The sequence below is a fragment of the Rana temporaria genome, chromosome 7 (assembly GCF_905171775.1).
Source record: "Rana temporaria chromosome 7, aRanTem1.1, whole genome shotgun sequence".
Classification (NCBI taxonomy): Eukaryota; Metazoa; Chordata; class Amphibia; order Anura; family Ranidae; genus Rana; species Rana temporaria.
In genome coordinates this window covers 164,236,334-164,251,370 of record NC_053495.1, presented here as the reverse complement: position 1 = coordinate 164,251,370, position 15,037 = coordinate 164,236,334, and the positions used below count along the sequence as shown (strand labels likewise).

Below are 15,037 nucleotides of genomic sequence, written 5' to 3'. Positions count from 1 at the left end.
GCCAAGGGATCAGCAGTTTTTAAAGCAGTATCATCTCTCACATCTGAATTTTTTTGTCGGAATTTCCGATCGTGTGTACGCGGCATGAGAAGGCTATTCTCCAGGTTGGATGTTTTTCAGTCAAAAGATTTATAATAAATCACTGTTTTCTTTACAGCGGAGTTCCGGACATTTATGAAGAATTTGCCTACAGACCGATTCCTCAACATCACAACAATTTCAAGGATCTGGAATGCAGACCTCCATCTGACGCGTCGCTATGAGCAACTGAGAGCGGGCTTCAAACAATTATTGTCAAAGTCTCAGAGGCAAATGCGCCGTCTGATCAACCTGAGTAAACACTGCCTACGCCAGCCTCAGTACACATTACTGCGGGAGAAGTAAGAATGCTCATATCATCACAAGGGGGGACACAGTACTAGTCTTTTTTTTGAGGCAATGTATAGAGCAATGGTCATATGTAGAGCTTAGTAATTCATGGCTACCAAGGGCTTCTTGAATTGGAGTCTATAAAGGAGAAATTGCTTTTTGCCCATAGTAGCTAAAGCCATTTTTTTAGAAAATGAACAGGAGAGGCCAGTTTGTTTGGTTTCCTTTTAAACCAACATTCTTGAGGTGATTGTAGCCATATACCTACAGTACTCTTGCAACACAACAATTCAGAATTTTCCATGATACTTTTTTATTTGCACTGACATTTATGTTTTTAGGACAAACTTTCATGGTATTCCTCCTTCTAAGATACAAACAGTAGTCTACAGCTTGGACATTCAGGATAAGCTTTTGGTACATACCCTGTTCTTCTAATGGCAATGCAGTGCTGTACTGCTGGACCTTCAGGACAAGCTTTCAGTAGTACCACCTTCTAAGGTCCAAGCAGTACTGGAATACTTGGACCTTCAGGACAAGCTTTTTTGGGTATATCCCAAAAGCTTCTAAGGTCTAAGCAGTACGGAAATACTTGGAACTTCTAAAGTTCAAGCAGTACTGTACTGCATGGATCTTCAGGACAAGCTTTCAGGCTATACCCCCTTCTTCTAAGGTCAAAGCAGTACTGTACTGCATGGATTTTCAGGACAAGCTTTTGGGGTGTACCCCCATCTTCTAAGGTCCAAGCAATATAATTGAAGAGGGGGTAAGCCTAAAACCTTGTCTAGAAAAATCAAATGTTAGTGCAGATAACAATGTATCATGGACAATTTTTTTGTTTTCAAACAAAGTTACGTGTGTACCGTAGGGAGGGAATAAGAATGGAGATGTGGTCCCTAGACCAACAACAGTATTTTTGGTTGTTTTGCTTGACAGATTTTTTTCTTTAATTTATAATTTTATATGATGTTGAGATAATTTGCAGTACCTAATGTTATAATTGTATTGTCGATCAATTCACTGCCTCTCTGTCCTGCTGGCAATGTTATATCAGACAAGAAGTGAGGGGAAAATTTTTAAAAGTCTTATAGACAGAAATAAAAATGTTTACTTTTTCACAGTAGGGAAAAGCTAGAACTCTTATCAAGATTTTTATTTCTGTTTGTGCCCCTGTTGCATATGTTCTCTCACTTCTGGTCTGGTGAAACCATTGCCAACAGGACAGGAAGTGAGCGGAGATCTCTCTAACCAAGCTCTAGATATCAGTGAAAACCAAAAAGGAGGTCTAAGGCCCCTTTCACACTTATACAACTTTTCCCACAATTTGTGATGGCAAAGTAGCACGAGAAGTTGTTTCTCATGATTTGCAATGACAACAATTCATATTAGTACGACTTCAAGTCGTCCCAACTTCAAAGTAGACCCTGCACTACATTGGTCCAATTTTGCGGCCACTTACACAGGTATTCCATGAAATCGCGGCAAAATTGCAGCCGCGAGATAGCAGTAAGATCGCACGTTTTTGTAGTCGCAGTAGTGTGAAAGGGGCCTTACCCTTCCCTGTTCTATTCAAAACTACAAAAAAGTCTTTGATTTAACACACACTTTAATTTGACGTTTATGGCCCATGTGCTGTGAGCCTACTGGCATTTCTGATAGTTTCAAGTTTATCTAAAGCCAAATCTTTTTTATTAATATTTTAGGTAAAGTAGCAAAGCATTATAACCTCTCTTGAGTTTCTATTTTTGCCATTGGTGTCCCATTCCAGAGATTTCCCTTCACTTCCCTTCCTGTACGCACAACAAGAAGTGAAAGAAAATCTCTGCAATGTGGTGTAACTCCCCTCTTAGCCTCTTAGACAGTTGTCACTAGAAACTGTGTATCCATTGAAAGATCTCCTCTTCTTTCATGTTCTAGTGGCAACTCAAAAATGTAGATTTCCCCCTCACTTTCTTGGTTACCATTGTCATCAAAAATGAAAATGAAAGTGAGGGGAAATAAAAATTTTTGAGTTGCCTCCAAAACTTGAATAATGAGGAAATCTTTCAATGGAGATTAAATCTTTTCAAGTGAATCTCTTTAGTGGAAACATAAGCAGCAGTAATAACTTAACATGGGCTCATTACCCCCACCACTCTATTCAAAGCCAAAAAAGGCTTAGGTTTTAGATACACTTTCATCTTCTGCTCAGAAAGTCAACCCATAAACCCATTTCTATGGAAACAAAAACTCCTTTCTGCCTTCTTATAAGTCTTTATATATGAAGCACTTTCTGACTGTTATAATTAGAGACTCAAGAGCACATTCAAGGGATATCACCAAGCCTAGTCAGACCAAACCAATTTTCTGTTAATGTTTATTCCTTTAAAATCAGGGTTATAATTATTGTTAATTATTTTCATTTGAATTTAGGCAATTGCAATCTTCCTTCCCTTCATTGCACCACTGGTCTTGGGTGTAGTTCTCATTTTTGATCTTATGAAGCTAATGGTCTTGAGATGGCCATAAAGCGGGGTTATAACATCTGCTTATATTAAAATATGTGTTCACACATAAAGAAAAAAATATCATAATAGCCATTTTAGCTATGGAAAGTAATGCACTTCTCATAACTAACTCCAATAATAAGTCACTGGAGCAAAGGCTGACTAATCCATCTATTATATTAATGATCAGGGAGTCCCACATCCTATAGAGATGTATGCTTACAGTAAATTAGATTTATGCATGTTAGTGTGGGCAAATCATCCGGGAACGCATGCTTTATCTCTTATATTGCAGTATGTTTCTGGAACTAAAAAAAATGCAGTTTTCAAATTAAAGCTTCCAATTTTCAAAGTCAAGAGACATTTCTGAAAACTGGTGCTTGCATAAATTGTTTCATCTTTAGCATTTGGCTGGAAATTTGTTTTAGCTTCTAAACTGCAATAGCAGAGTCACATTGTTTGTACCTGAAATACATAGAGACTGAGCAGGACAGAAGAGCAGATTGTACAGTGATCACCATCTGCTGGTTTACCATTTATTCTTAATGCCATATTCAGTCTGCAGAAGTCCTTCATGAACCACATGTCTACTCACTATCAAGCCGCAGTATTGATGGAAACTGGAAGTCAAAATCCTGGAGTTACAGTACTACTGTGGCCTTATCAGGATTGGCACAATCTGTTGTTTGAGCTATGAAGCTGGATTGATGGATGGTTAACCCTATCCTTGATTCTTTCATCACTACCATCAAGCAACAAAACATTCCATTTAACATAATGCAAGCTTATTTGGTAAAAATGGGGAAAGTGAAGGGAGGCTGAGTATTGAGCAGAATCAATAGGAAAGATTTAGAAGTCACTGCTAATTATAGTATTTATTTTCTCATGTTGTTGTTTGGGAACTTTAGTAAATTGCTAAACAGACATTGCTTGCATTAAAGCATAAGTTCACCTTTTTTAAAAAAAAAGGTAGGTAGAGCATTGCATCCACAATAATCAGGCCGCGGGTGCAATGCAGGGCTCTTCCTGCAAAATCTGTGTGTAAGCTGTCTGGTCATACATTGTACAGCCAAGCAGTTACACACTAACATGAAGCAGTAATGAACTAACACAGTGCTTAACAGCACCACAGTAGTTCATTGAGAACTACAAGCCGGCAGCTGTAAAGGCTGCTGGACCTTGTCCTTTCCCATTCACAGAGCTCTGTGAATGAATGACGCGGCCGGGTGGGCAGAGCCCCACACGGGCACGTTCTATGCAGATTGTGACAGAGAGCGGGGGAGTAGATTCCCGTACCTCCTGTCACAATGGGGAGCTATGGGGGGTGTGGGGGATGGAGGATTTGTAACATCTTACACCCTGAATATGGGTCCTGACATATCTTCAGTGGTAGGTCCATATGCACTGTATAGTATGGATGGAGGAAAATGCCTATTAGTGTATGGACATTTTATGGGATGGAAAGGCAGAGTTAGCACTTTGCCTAGGGCCCCATTCCTACATAAATATGTCCTTGCTGCAGCTGACCTACTTATGAAAGTGTTTCCCGGTGGTATTTGGGTCACTGACCCAAAACAAGCATGTGCAAACAAAAAGTCAGAGAATTCAGAATTCCTCATCTCAGTATCTGCTTTGTATTTGTGACTCAGAAAGCACCAAAACCAAAGCATCAGCATAAGAGCCAGGCAACTAGGATTTTCATCAAGAGAGGTCAGCAATGGCAGCCTACCTTATCATAGGTGCACTTTAGGAACAGAAAAACATAACTGACATTATTTTCTAAACTGGTTTCTAAACTTGAAGAGCACCCTATATTTGCAAGTATGCATGACATTTACTTAGGGAATTCTTCATATCCAATATAGAACACAACATACTGGAATAAGCAAGTGGTGCCTTTTTCAGTATGAATAAAACAAGATATAGAAATAAAAAATAAAAAAAAACTCCCACATTTCAATTTACAGTTGCTAAGTAGTTGTTAGAAAGACTTTGAAAGTAACCGTTCACTGTTGCTACCAAGTTCTAAGTGCTGTAATAGAGGTGGATAGAAGGGAAGCCGGTTTCAATCAGCGGCCTTTTTCGTTAGATGTTAGAACAAACTTAATGGCTTTTTTTCTTTTTTTCTTATTTGATGCACTGTTCTCACACGCCGTTTAAACATATCAGTGGAAGTGCCATATTTCAACTATCCGCAGCAAAGGCTTCTGGGTAGAGAAATGCAAATAGCAACATCTCACCTTTCTGCTGATCCATTAAGCATATGCTCACCGTACAACACAGTCTGTTAAGCATGGCATATTGTAGGTTAGTTGCTCTTCAATGTATTTTTTTCAGTCCTTAATTGCTCTCCAAATTCTTTTTTTTGGGGAAAAACAGAAATCCCTTTGACCTTTCTAAGAAGGAGGCAATTCCCTGGAGAAGCCCCCAGTGTATGGGATACATCATCATGGCAGACACAATTAGATTTGGGTTTAATTAAAGCTTAATTATGTAATCACTCTCACCTTTAAAAAGGAGCTAGTAAACAGCTGAAGCTTATCCAGACATCAAGGATTCTTGAAAGAAGAATTTACAAAGTATCTTCAGTTGTTTCACTTGAAAAATTAAATGTGTTTTTGCTGTTAGTTAATTTCATTTTTGTCACATGTTGTAAAAAGCCATTAAAGCTGAACTCCAGCCTCACTTTTAGCCTCCTATCCTGTACTGAAATAGCTTACTCTGATTTCACTATACACTGTGCCCCAGATTCTCAAAGGGCTTAAGACGGCGCAGCGCCATGTACGCCGTCGTAAGTCCTAATCTGGGCCGTCGTATCTATGCGACTGATTCTTAGAATCAGTTACGCATAGATATCCATTAGATCCGACAGGCGTAAGTCTCTTACGCCGTCAGATCTTAAATGCAATTTTTTTTGTCCGCTAGGTGGCGCGTCCGTCGTTTTACCCGTTGAGTATGCAAATTAGCTAGATACGCGAATTACCGAACGTACGCCCGGCCGACGCAGTAAAGTTACGACGTTTACGTTAGGCTTGTCCCGGCGTAAAGTTGCCCCTGCTATATGAGGCGCAACCAATGTTAAGTATGGCCGTCGTTCCCGCGTCGAAATTTATAAATTTACGTCTTTTGCGTTAGTCGTCCGTGAATGGGGCTGGACGCCATTTACGTTCACATCGAAACCAATGACGTCCTTGCGACGTCATTTGGAGCAATGCACCCTGGGATATTTTACGGACAGCGCATGCGCAGTACGTTCGGCGCGGGAACACGCTTAATTTAAATGCTACACGCCCCCTACCCGCCTGATTTAAATTAGGCGGGCTAACGCCGGGTGATTTACGCTACGCCGCCGCAACTTTACACGTAAGTGCTTTCTGAATAAAGCACTTGCATGAAAAACTTGCGGCGGCGTAACATAAATGACATACGTTACTCCGCCGCGGAGATACGCCAGATGTACCAGAATCTGGCCCTGTGAGTTTCTCACAGTGTGCATTAGAAACTGGAGCAAGTCAGATAGAGCTCAGTTCATCATCCCTCTCCTTGTGCTCCAGCCTGACTGTCGCTGGCCTGTCCTTTTTATTCATTGGATTTCAATTCTTCCAAACATGGAGGCTCATGAGACTGACACTCTAATGCATATGTCTCCAAACTTTTCAAACAAAGGGCCAGTGTATTGTCCTTCAAACTTTAAGAGGGCCAGATTGTGGCCAGCAGGGGCAGAAAATGTCCCAGGCTAGACATCAGTGACAATAAATATGGCCTCAGGATTAGTGGTCAAAAGGAGGAGGAGTAGTACCCCTATTAGTAGGAGAAATAGTATCCCATCATTGGTATCGGTGGAAGAAATAGTGCCCCATTTGTTGGTGTCAGTGGGAGAAATAGTGCCTCATATCAGTGGGAGGAATAGTGCCCCAAGGGCCGGATAAAGGCTAGCAAAGCTCGGGCCGCAGTTTGGAGACCCCTGCTCTTAAGCATCGTGCACACGATCGGATTTCCATCAGAAAAATCTGTGGAATTTTTGCGAAGGGCTTCGGCCGTGAACTTGTTCTGCATACAGACGGCAGAACTTTTTCAGCCAACATACACAAAACAACGTGGTTTTTCAGCTCTTTAGCGCCATCCTTTGGCCAACTTCTGCTAATGATGTCTGATGGTTATCATTGGTTCTGAGCATGCGTGTTTATACTTTGGATTTTAGTCCAAAGGACTTGTGTACACACGATCGGATAATCCGACGGAACACATTTGTTGTCGGACAATTTGAGAGCATGGCTATCCAACATTTGTTGTTTGAAATTCCGACAACAATTATCCAATGGAGCATACAGACGCTTGGATTATCCGATCGTGTGTAGGGGCCTTTACAAGGGATATCTTCTACACAGACCCTAGCTCAAGCTTTCTAATAATAGTAGCAATGTTCAGTGGGGAGGGTGAATATTCTTTTACAAACACGTTACATCTTTTTGCCCCATTTATAGGGTCACTTTAAAAGCTGCGAGAAAGCAGCTGGAAGTTGTCTGAAAGCTTTGCTATTGTGATAATGTGGGGGGTTTGCTCTGGTGTAGTGCTTTTCAGTGAGCTCAGACCAGCCATAATGTACAGTTTTAGGGCTCTTGGCCCACTTTTATTTAAAAAAAACGTGTTCAAAAGATCACTCACAGGGTAACCCTTGCAGGAGAGTTCAGCCACAAAACATAAATTTGCCAGCCTCCTGGCTATTCAGAATTTGCAGTCCCAGAGCCTGTCTCTGTACAGACTCACCACTTTGTGTTAGTCAGCTTTCCAATACACAAAATGCCCACCTGGGCTGCACAGGCTCTTGCCTAATGACCCACCATCTCTGGCCACCTCTCCATGAGGCCAGGGTAGATACCCTCCTGGTTTCCTTCTCCATACATATATGCTGTTCCCTAAGGCACCCAGAATCACAGCCAGCCCTTTGATTAAAAAGGCTATGCACACCTGCACATTCAGGCTGCAGGTCTCCAGTAAGACATGGACACAGGGTTAGACTCTTCATAGCCTCAGAACTCCAGAACCCAATCCGGGAGTTACTACTTCCAGAGAAAACTGAAAGAGAAATTTTGTCCACTCGGAAAAAGCATTCTGAAGCCTCTAAAACGGCATCTGTGAAGACCCTGTGAGACATTTACCTCTTCTAACACAGTGGCAGGGTGCAGCCCTGTCACACTGTGATGTACTAAACTTGCACAAGCCGAGACCTACAGCATAATGCAAAAAAGTATGCCTGTTTTCTGTTTCTTAATTTATGTCCAATGACCAGTGAAAAAGCAACTGGAAAATATGTTGGAAATTGATTTAAAGAGTTAGTTTACCTTAACCACTTGCCGACCTCCTCATGTACATTTACATCAGCAGAATGGCACGGACAGGCACATGTACGTACCTGTACGTCCTCTGCTTGACGTGGGTCGGGGGTCCGATCGGGACCCCCCCCCCGGTACATGCGGCGGTCGGTAAGCCTCGGGGAGCGATCCGTTTATAGCTGCCCCGTCGCGATCGCTCCCCGGAGCTGAAGAACGGGGAGAGCCGTATGTAAACACGGCTTCCCCGTGCTTCACTATGGCGGCGCATCGATCGAGTGATCCCTTTTATTAGGGAGACTCGATCGATGATGTCAGTCCTACAGCCACACCCCCCTACAGTTGTAAACACACACAAAGTGAACCCTAAATGTTACAGCACCCCCTGTGTTTAACTCCCAAACTGCAACTGTCATTTTCACAATAAAGAATGCAATTTAAATGCATTTTTTGCTGTGAAAATGACAATGGTCCCAAAAATGTGTCAAAATTGTCCGAAGTGTCCGCCATAATGTCGCAGTCATGAAAAAAATCACTGATCGCCGCCATTAGTAGTAAAAAAAAAAAAATGCAATAAAACTATGCCCTATTTTGTAAACGCTATAAATTTTGCGCAAACCAACCGATAAACGATCATTGCGATTTTTTTTACCAAAAATAGGTAGAAAAATATGTATCGGCCTAAACTGAGGGAAAAAAAAATTATATATGTTTTTGAGGGATATTTATTATAGCAAAAAGTAAAAAATATTGCATTTTTTTCAAAATTGTCACTCTATTTTTTTTTAATAGCGCAAAAAATAAAAACCGCAGAGGTGATCAAATACCACCAAAAGAAAGCTCTATTTGTGGGGAAAAAAGAACGCCAATTTTGTTTGGGAGCCACGTCGCACGACCGCGCAATTGTCTGTTAAAGCAACGCAGTCCCGAACTGTAAAAACTCCTTGGCTCTTTAGGCAGCATATTGGTCCGGTCCTTAAGTGGTTAAAAAAAAAACTCAGTGTAGTCAAGGGGCCCAAGTAGTCTCCAAATCATTGTGCATTGTAGATAAACTGTGCACTGATGTGACTGCGAGAGGGAGAGCATACTGCACATGCTGGATTTGTAGACAAGGGAGAGCCATTGTTGCATGTTTATACCTTTGACTGGTGACATGAGATCCACTAAGGTAGCACTAGTGGGTTGAGGAGGCCCCTAGACACCCTTTTGAGCAACAGAAACTTAGAAAGAGGACACACATTTCTGACTGACAGACAGAGATGGGATGTTGCAGGTAGAATGATAATAAAAACGATTGTGCAGAGAAAGGGATTACTGATTTGTTAACAGATTTCAAGCAGGCATCAATATAAGACCTAAGATATAGTATTCTGTAAATGAGTAGAGTAGAATAGAGTAGAATGCAGCAGAGTAGGCCAGGGTTAAAATCCCTATCATGGAAACAAGAAATATATGCAGAGGCAAAGAAATCCCCCCTTGAAAGTTGTCAGTAGAACAAGGGTGCCCATTGGAGGGTTTTCCGGCACCTTGTGTTCCAATGACAACTCAATTTTTTGGGGAATTTCTGGCACATTTAAAGTTTACCAGGGCAAACAGAGGAGCAAATCTCCACAATAGGAATACAGACATCAATAAAATCTTGATGACGGGTCTACCTCTTACCTACTTTATCCAAAACTTGAAAAAAAAAATGCCATACATTTTAGGTTTTAATGTTTTTTTTTTTTTATGAGAATAGAGTTAGACATGAGAGTGAGCACATCCATACCCCAAGACATTTGGGAATTGAATATCAAGAATATTTATACATCCACCTACAAAATTGATTTGACTCTCAACAATACTTTCTCCTCTATTTTTCCTCAGACAAAAAAAATCAACATAAAGAACCACATTTTTAATATTCAGAGTGAACTGATTTATCCATCCATGTCGACATGCTTTATTTTGTGGGGAAATCAATTTGAAAATCATCCCCTAGCATTTCTGGCCATGGCCATCTTGAATAAGGGCAGATGATTCATGTAGCATTTACTTCTTGGAATCCATCCAACCTTAGCTCAAGCATGAAGACAGGAGAGTGCTTAGCTGAGAAAACCCCTCCTCCCCTTCTGAAGACTCCTGGGTGTATGACATAATTTTCCTAGAAAACCAAGTTAATGAAGACATTTTATATTTTTTTTCAAAAAAAGCTTAAAACAAGTAAATATGATATACTTTCCTATCCATTTAATAATGCTAGCAGGCCCTTGGCAAGGTGCTTCGGGGGGCAACCCAAAGCACCCTCCCCATATTGAGGGCAAGCGGCCTGGTATGGTTCAGGAGGGGGGGACTCGTTTGTCCCCTCCCTTTCCTGGCCTGCCAGGCTGCTTGCTCGGATAAGGGTCTGGTGTGGATTTTGGGGGGTGACCCCACGCCATTTATTTTCTTAACCCTGTCATAGGGTGCCCTTAACCACTTCAAAACACTGTATTATATACTCTGCACTGCACTATATACCCTGCACTGTATTAGATATACTACACTGACTGCACTATATACTCTGCAATGTATTATATATATATATATATATATATATATATATATATATATATATATATATATATATATATATATATTACACTGATGGCACTATATTCTCTCCACTTTATTATACATATTACACTGACTGCACTATATACTCTGAACTGTATTATATATACTACACAGACTGCCCTATATACTCTGAACTGTATTATATATACTACACTGACTGCACTATATACTCTGAACTGTATAATATATACTACACTAACTGCACTATATACTCTGAACTGTATAATATATAGTACACTAACTGCACTATATACTCTGAACTGTATTGTATACACTATAGACTGCCCTATATTGTCTGATCTGTATAATATATACTACACTAACTGCACTATATACTCTGATACTACACTGTCTGACTGCACACTACACTAACTACCTACATAATCTCCATTCATTCACTATATATGGCTGTATTGTAGGCAGCAGCCTTATATAGTGTGGGGCGTGGACTTAGTCCCTGAGCCATGATTGGCCAAAGTCATCCTGCCAACCATAGCTCTCAAAGCACATTGCGGCATGCAGGTCAGGTGCATGCATTGGCCAATCAGCAGCCGTCAATGCACTGTGAGATTGCAGTGCATTGTGGGGCGCTCCACAGCGGATGAACTTGCCGCAAGCGCCCCGTATGTTTGTTTGTTCTGCAAACAAAGGAACAACTGATGTTCGAGTCGAACTTACGTTTGACTCGAACATCGAGCCCATCCCTACTTTGCAAAATGTTTTCTTTGAATTGTTTCATGGAATAAGCCCATGCATCTATCACTGCCCTCAGAGATGCATTAAACCATGGCTGGGAACCTATGTAATGTTGTATATGGCGAGCATGATGGATAAGAGTTAACACCTGGTGCCCCACTCCATTTCACGTAACACAATCACATACAGTAATGGAGAAATATAACACACCATTCTTCACACTGAGATGAGAGATGATTTGGTGCAGAAGTCAATACTGGTAACTCAATAAGCACCTCAGACTGTTTTGTCCTTATTTTTGTAATCTGATACAGTGGTACACCAAGCACAGCAACAGTTTATATTTCAATTTGCTCCTTGAAATAGATTGCATTGGGTATAAATTTAATGATGTATTAGGTGCGTGCTGTCGATCTTAATTGTAAGGTGTTTAAAGGTATTGGTAAGCTCCAGGCTAAAATCACAGCAAATTGTATCACATGGGGGATTATTTCCCATAGAACCTTCGAACACATTCTTCATATTTCCTAGAAATTGTTTTACGCATTCAGCACAAACATCTATGGTCTGTGAACATTAGAGCTTATTCAAGATAACTAAAGTATGTCACAGCATGCCAATTATTCTGTCACAAGGCAAACCACAGCTTAGTGTGTGAGCATGCATATATCTATACACATACACACACACATATCATATATGGTATATATGATATGTATACCACACAGACGAAGCACAGAATGACTTGTGCAAGAAAGTCCTACTAGTCATAGACAAATCTCATTTTTTATTAAGGATCCAACATAGCTGAATCTAAAGGACTGGATATGCTTAATGCAGCTTCCATTCTTTTACTTATTGTGCATTTTTATTGCTTTTCTACTTGTGATTGAGGCTTTACGTGAACATATTCATATACTCTATACTCCTAAGCATGGAATAAATTGAATCTTTCCATTCTTCAACTTTGTAGCCATAGTGGTACCTATGCACAAGCTGATGGCTGCTACTGCAGTCATCAGATTGTGATTAAAGGTTCACTCTTTGGACATACTTCGTACGTCCAACAAATGGAACTAACTGGTTACTAACACTGACAACAGCAATACAATAATAATTTAAAGACCAATAAACTTATTGATAGTTACTTTAGTCTTACTATTTTCTACTGTCTTCGTGGTCTGTTCTCCCTCCTGAATGTAAAAACCTGTACCGCCACTTTAACAAAAATGTCATTGGCAGCCGGCTTCTTCTTTATTTTGTGCCTGCCTATTGGTGACCTCTTGTGAATGCGCCATAAGAGATCAGACGTGGCTTGTTATTGTAAATAACAGGCTGCATCCAAACTTTCGAAGCATGCATGCACCCTACAAGATTGAAAGTGACCTATTTTGTACAACAAAAATCCATGTTTGATCATTTAAAACATGTGTGGATCTCGAGCATTCACCCTATACGTCTCAGTCAGCACATGCATGTGAGACTTGGTGAGATCTCACAGGAGGCACTCCTTCCCAAGGGGCATCTCTAAGGCCAAGGCTCGGTCACCAGTGCCTCCTGAAAATCTGAAAGTACCAGAAAAGAAGAGGAAAAGGTTTGCTTTAAGCCCCCATTTCTATGGCCTCGTACACACGACTGAGGAACTCGTCGGAAAAGACATATAGTTTTCCTCGACGAGTTCCTTGTTAGGCATGTCGAGGAACTCGACAAGCTTGCTTTGCGTACACACGGTCAAGGCAAAATCTCCTCGTTCTCAAACGCGGTGACGTACAACACATACAATGGCAGGGTAAGTTCGATTCCACTGGCACAACCCTGAGGGCTGCTTTTGCTAATCTCATGTTACTGCGTGTTAAGTAAAAGTTTGGTAAGAGATGATTTGCACTTTTCAGTCTGTTACAGCGTGAAAAATGTTTATCTCCATTACAAATGCTACTTTTACTCCCATCTCATACTTTATTCTGAGCATCCGCGGGTTTCTTAGCATACACACGCTCGAGTTTCTCGTCGAAAACCAGCCTGACGAGGAACATGACGAGGAAATTGAGACTCCCGTCGAGGAAAAAGAGAACTTGTTCTCTTTTTTTCTCGTCGAGTTCCTCAACAGTTTCCTCGATGAAAAACATACACACGACCGTTTTCCTTGGCAAAAAAGCTCTCCCACCAAGTTTCTTGATGGATATTGTTGAGTTTCTCGGTCGTGTGTACGAGGCTTCTATGTGTGTAACTTCTTCCCCTGTCTACTGACAAACCCAATGCTCTGTAGATAGTGGTGACACATGGTTGTCACATGAAAGGTAGAGGTGTCTTTTGAAATGCAGGCTGTGATTCACTGCCTGGCTGGCTTGTCTACACTGTAGGAGATGCAAGGTGGCGGCACCCAACATAAAAAAAATGTGCCCCAGTCTATCCCATGAAACTAATTTTTTTCTTTTTGCTGATTTCTGTTGACTGTCTCAGCTAATTTGGGGTATGTGGGGTTGTCAAGACCCACTTTAATGTAACCTTCACTGAGAATACGTAGGCTGTTATTCCTTTCATTGCCCTAAAATGCTATTTGCTTAACTGTCTGAACCTTAGATTTCCGTACTTCGAGTCAACGATTTAGAACAACCATGTGCCAAATCAAGTCAGAACCCCTAAACTCATTACTTGTTCAGGGCCATTTTCTCAAGACATTAAATTTAAGTAACAGGATCACTATGACGGGCCAGGCAAATATAATTTTTTTGAAAAGAACAGTTAGGCTCGGTTCACAGTTCACAATGACTTTGCCAGACGACTTTGGCGAAACATTGAAGCAACTTCAGGTTGTGTAATCTTCCTATGTAATGTGAGATCCAAATCACATCAATTAAGATTAGGGTCCAACTTGGAGGCAACTGCCATTAAAGTCTATGGCCACAAGATGGATAGAAGTCACCTTGAAGTAGTACATGAACCTTTTCTCAAGTCAGAGCAACTTCAGTAGTGACAGCTCTCATTGACTAAAATGTTTTTTTTACATGACACCCAACTTGGGGTCTCACAGGTCGGATCCCAAGTGACAGTGTGAACCGAGCCTAGGATTTCTATTTTATTCTTTGAAGCCTGTTCACATCTGGGTGACCTGTCCTTGCTTGTTGCACCAAAGAACACTTTGGTGCACTATTGTACATTTCCTGTCTCTTAAAGCGAGTAGAGACACAGAGCCACAGCCAAGCTCCTCCTCCTTGAAAGTTCCATTTCCATTGGCCTAAACACAAATGCTTACACCTGAAATCACACCTAAAAAATGCTGAAAAACACCTGAAGAAGCCAACTTTTAAGTGAACCTAGCCTTAGTGGATTACACTTTTATTTCAAATAAACATAGAAACACAGAAAAGTGACAACAGAAACGAGACAAAGTGGTCCATCGAGTCTGCCCCTTTCTATTTTTTTTCACTGTTTGTGTTGCCCATCTGTGGACTTGTCCTATCTTATCAGTATCTTGTAAGTGAGGTCTCCAAAACTGGACAGAGTATTTTAAATGAGGTCTAACTAAAGATCTTTACATGATAATCAGGACTGCCTTCCTTC

General features: G+C 40.9%; 1 protein-coding gene across 1 annotated transcript in view; it reads left to right on the top strand.

The window, feature by feature from the left end:
- The window catches only part of BRINP2 (BMP/retinoic acid inducible neural specific 2), a 419,477-nt gene that overhangs the window by 375,324 nt on the left and 29,116 nt on the right, over positions 1-15,037 (top strand). Inside the window, exon 7 of the mRNA XM_040360364.1 lies at positions 158-380. Coding sequence (XP_040216298.1) covers positions 158-380 — 223 coding nt within the window. The remainder of the gene's footprint in view (positions 1-157; positions 381-15,037) is intronic.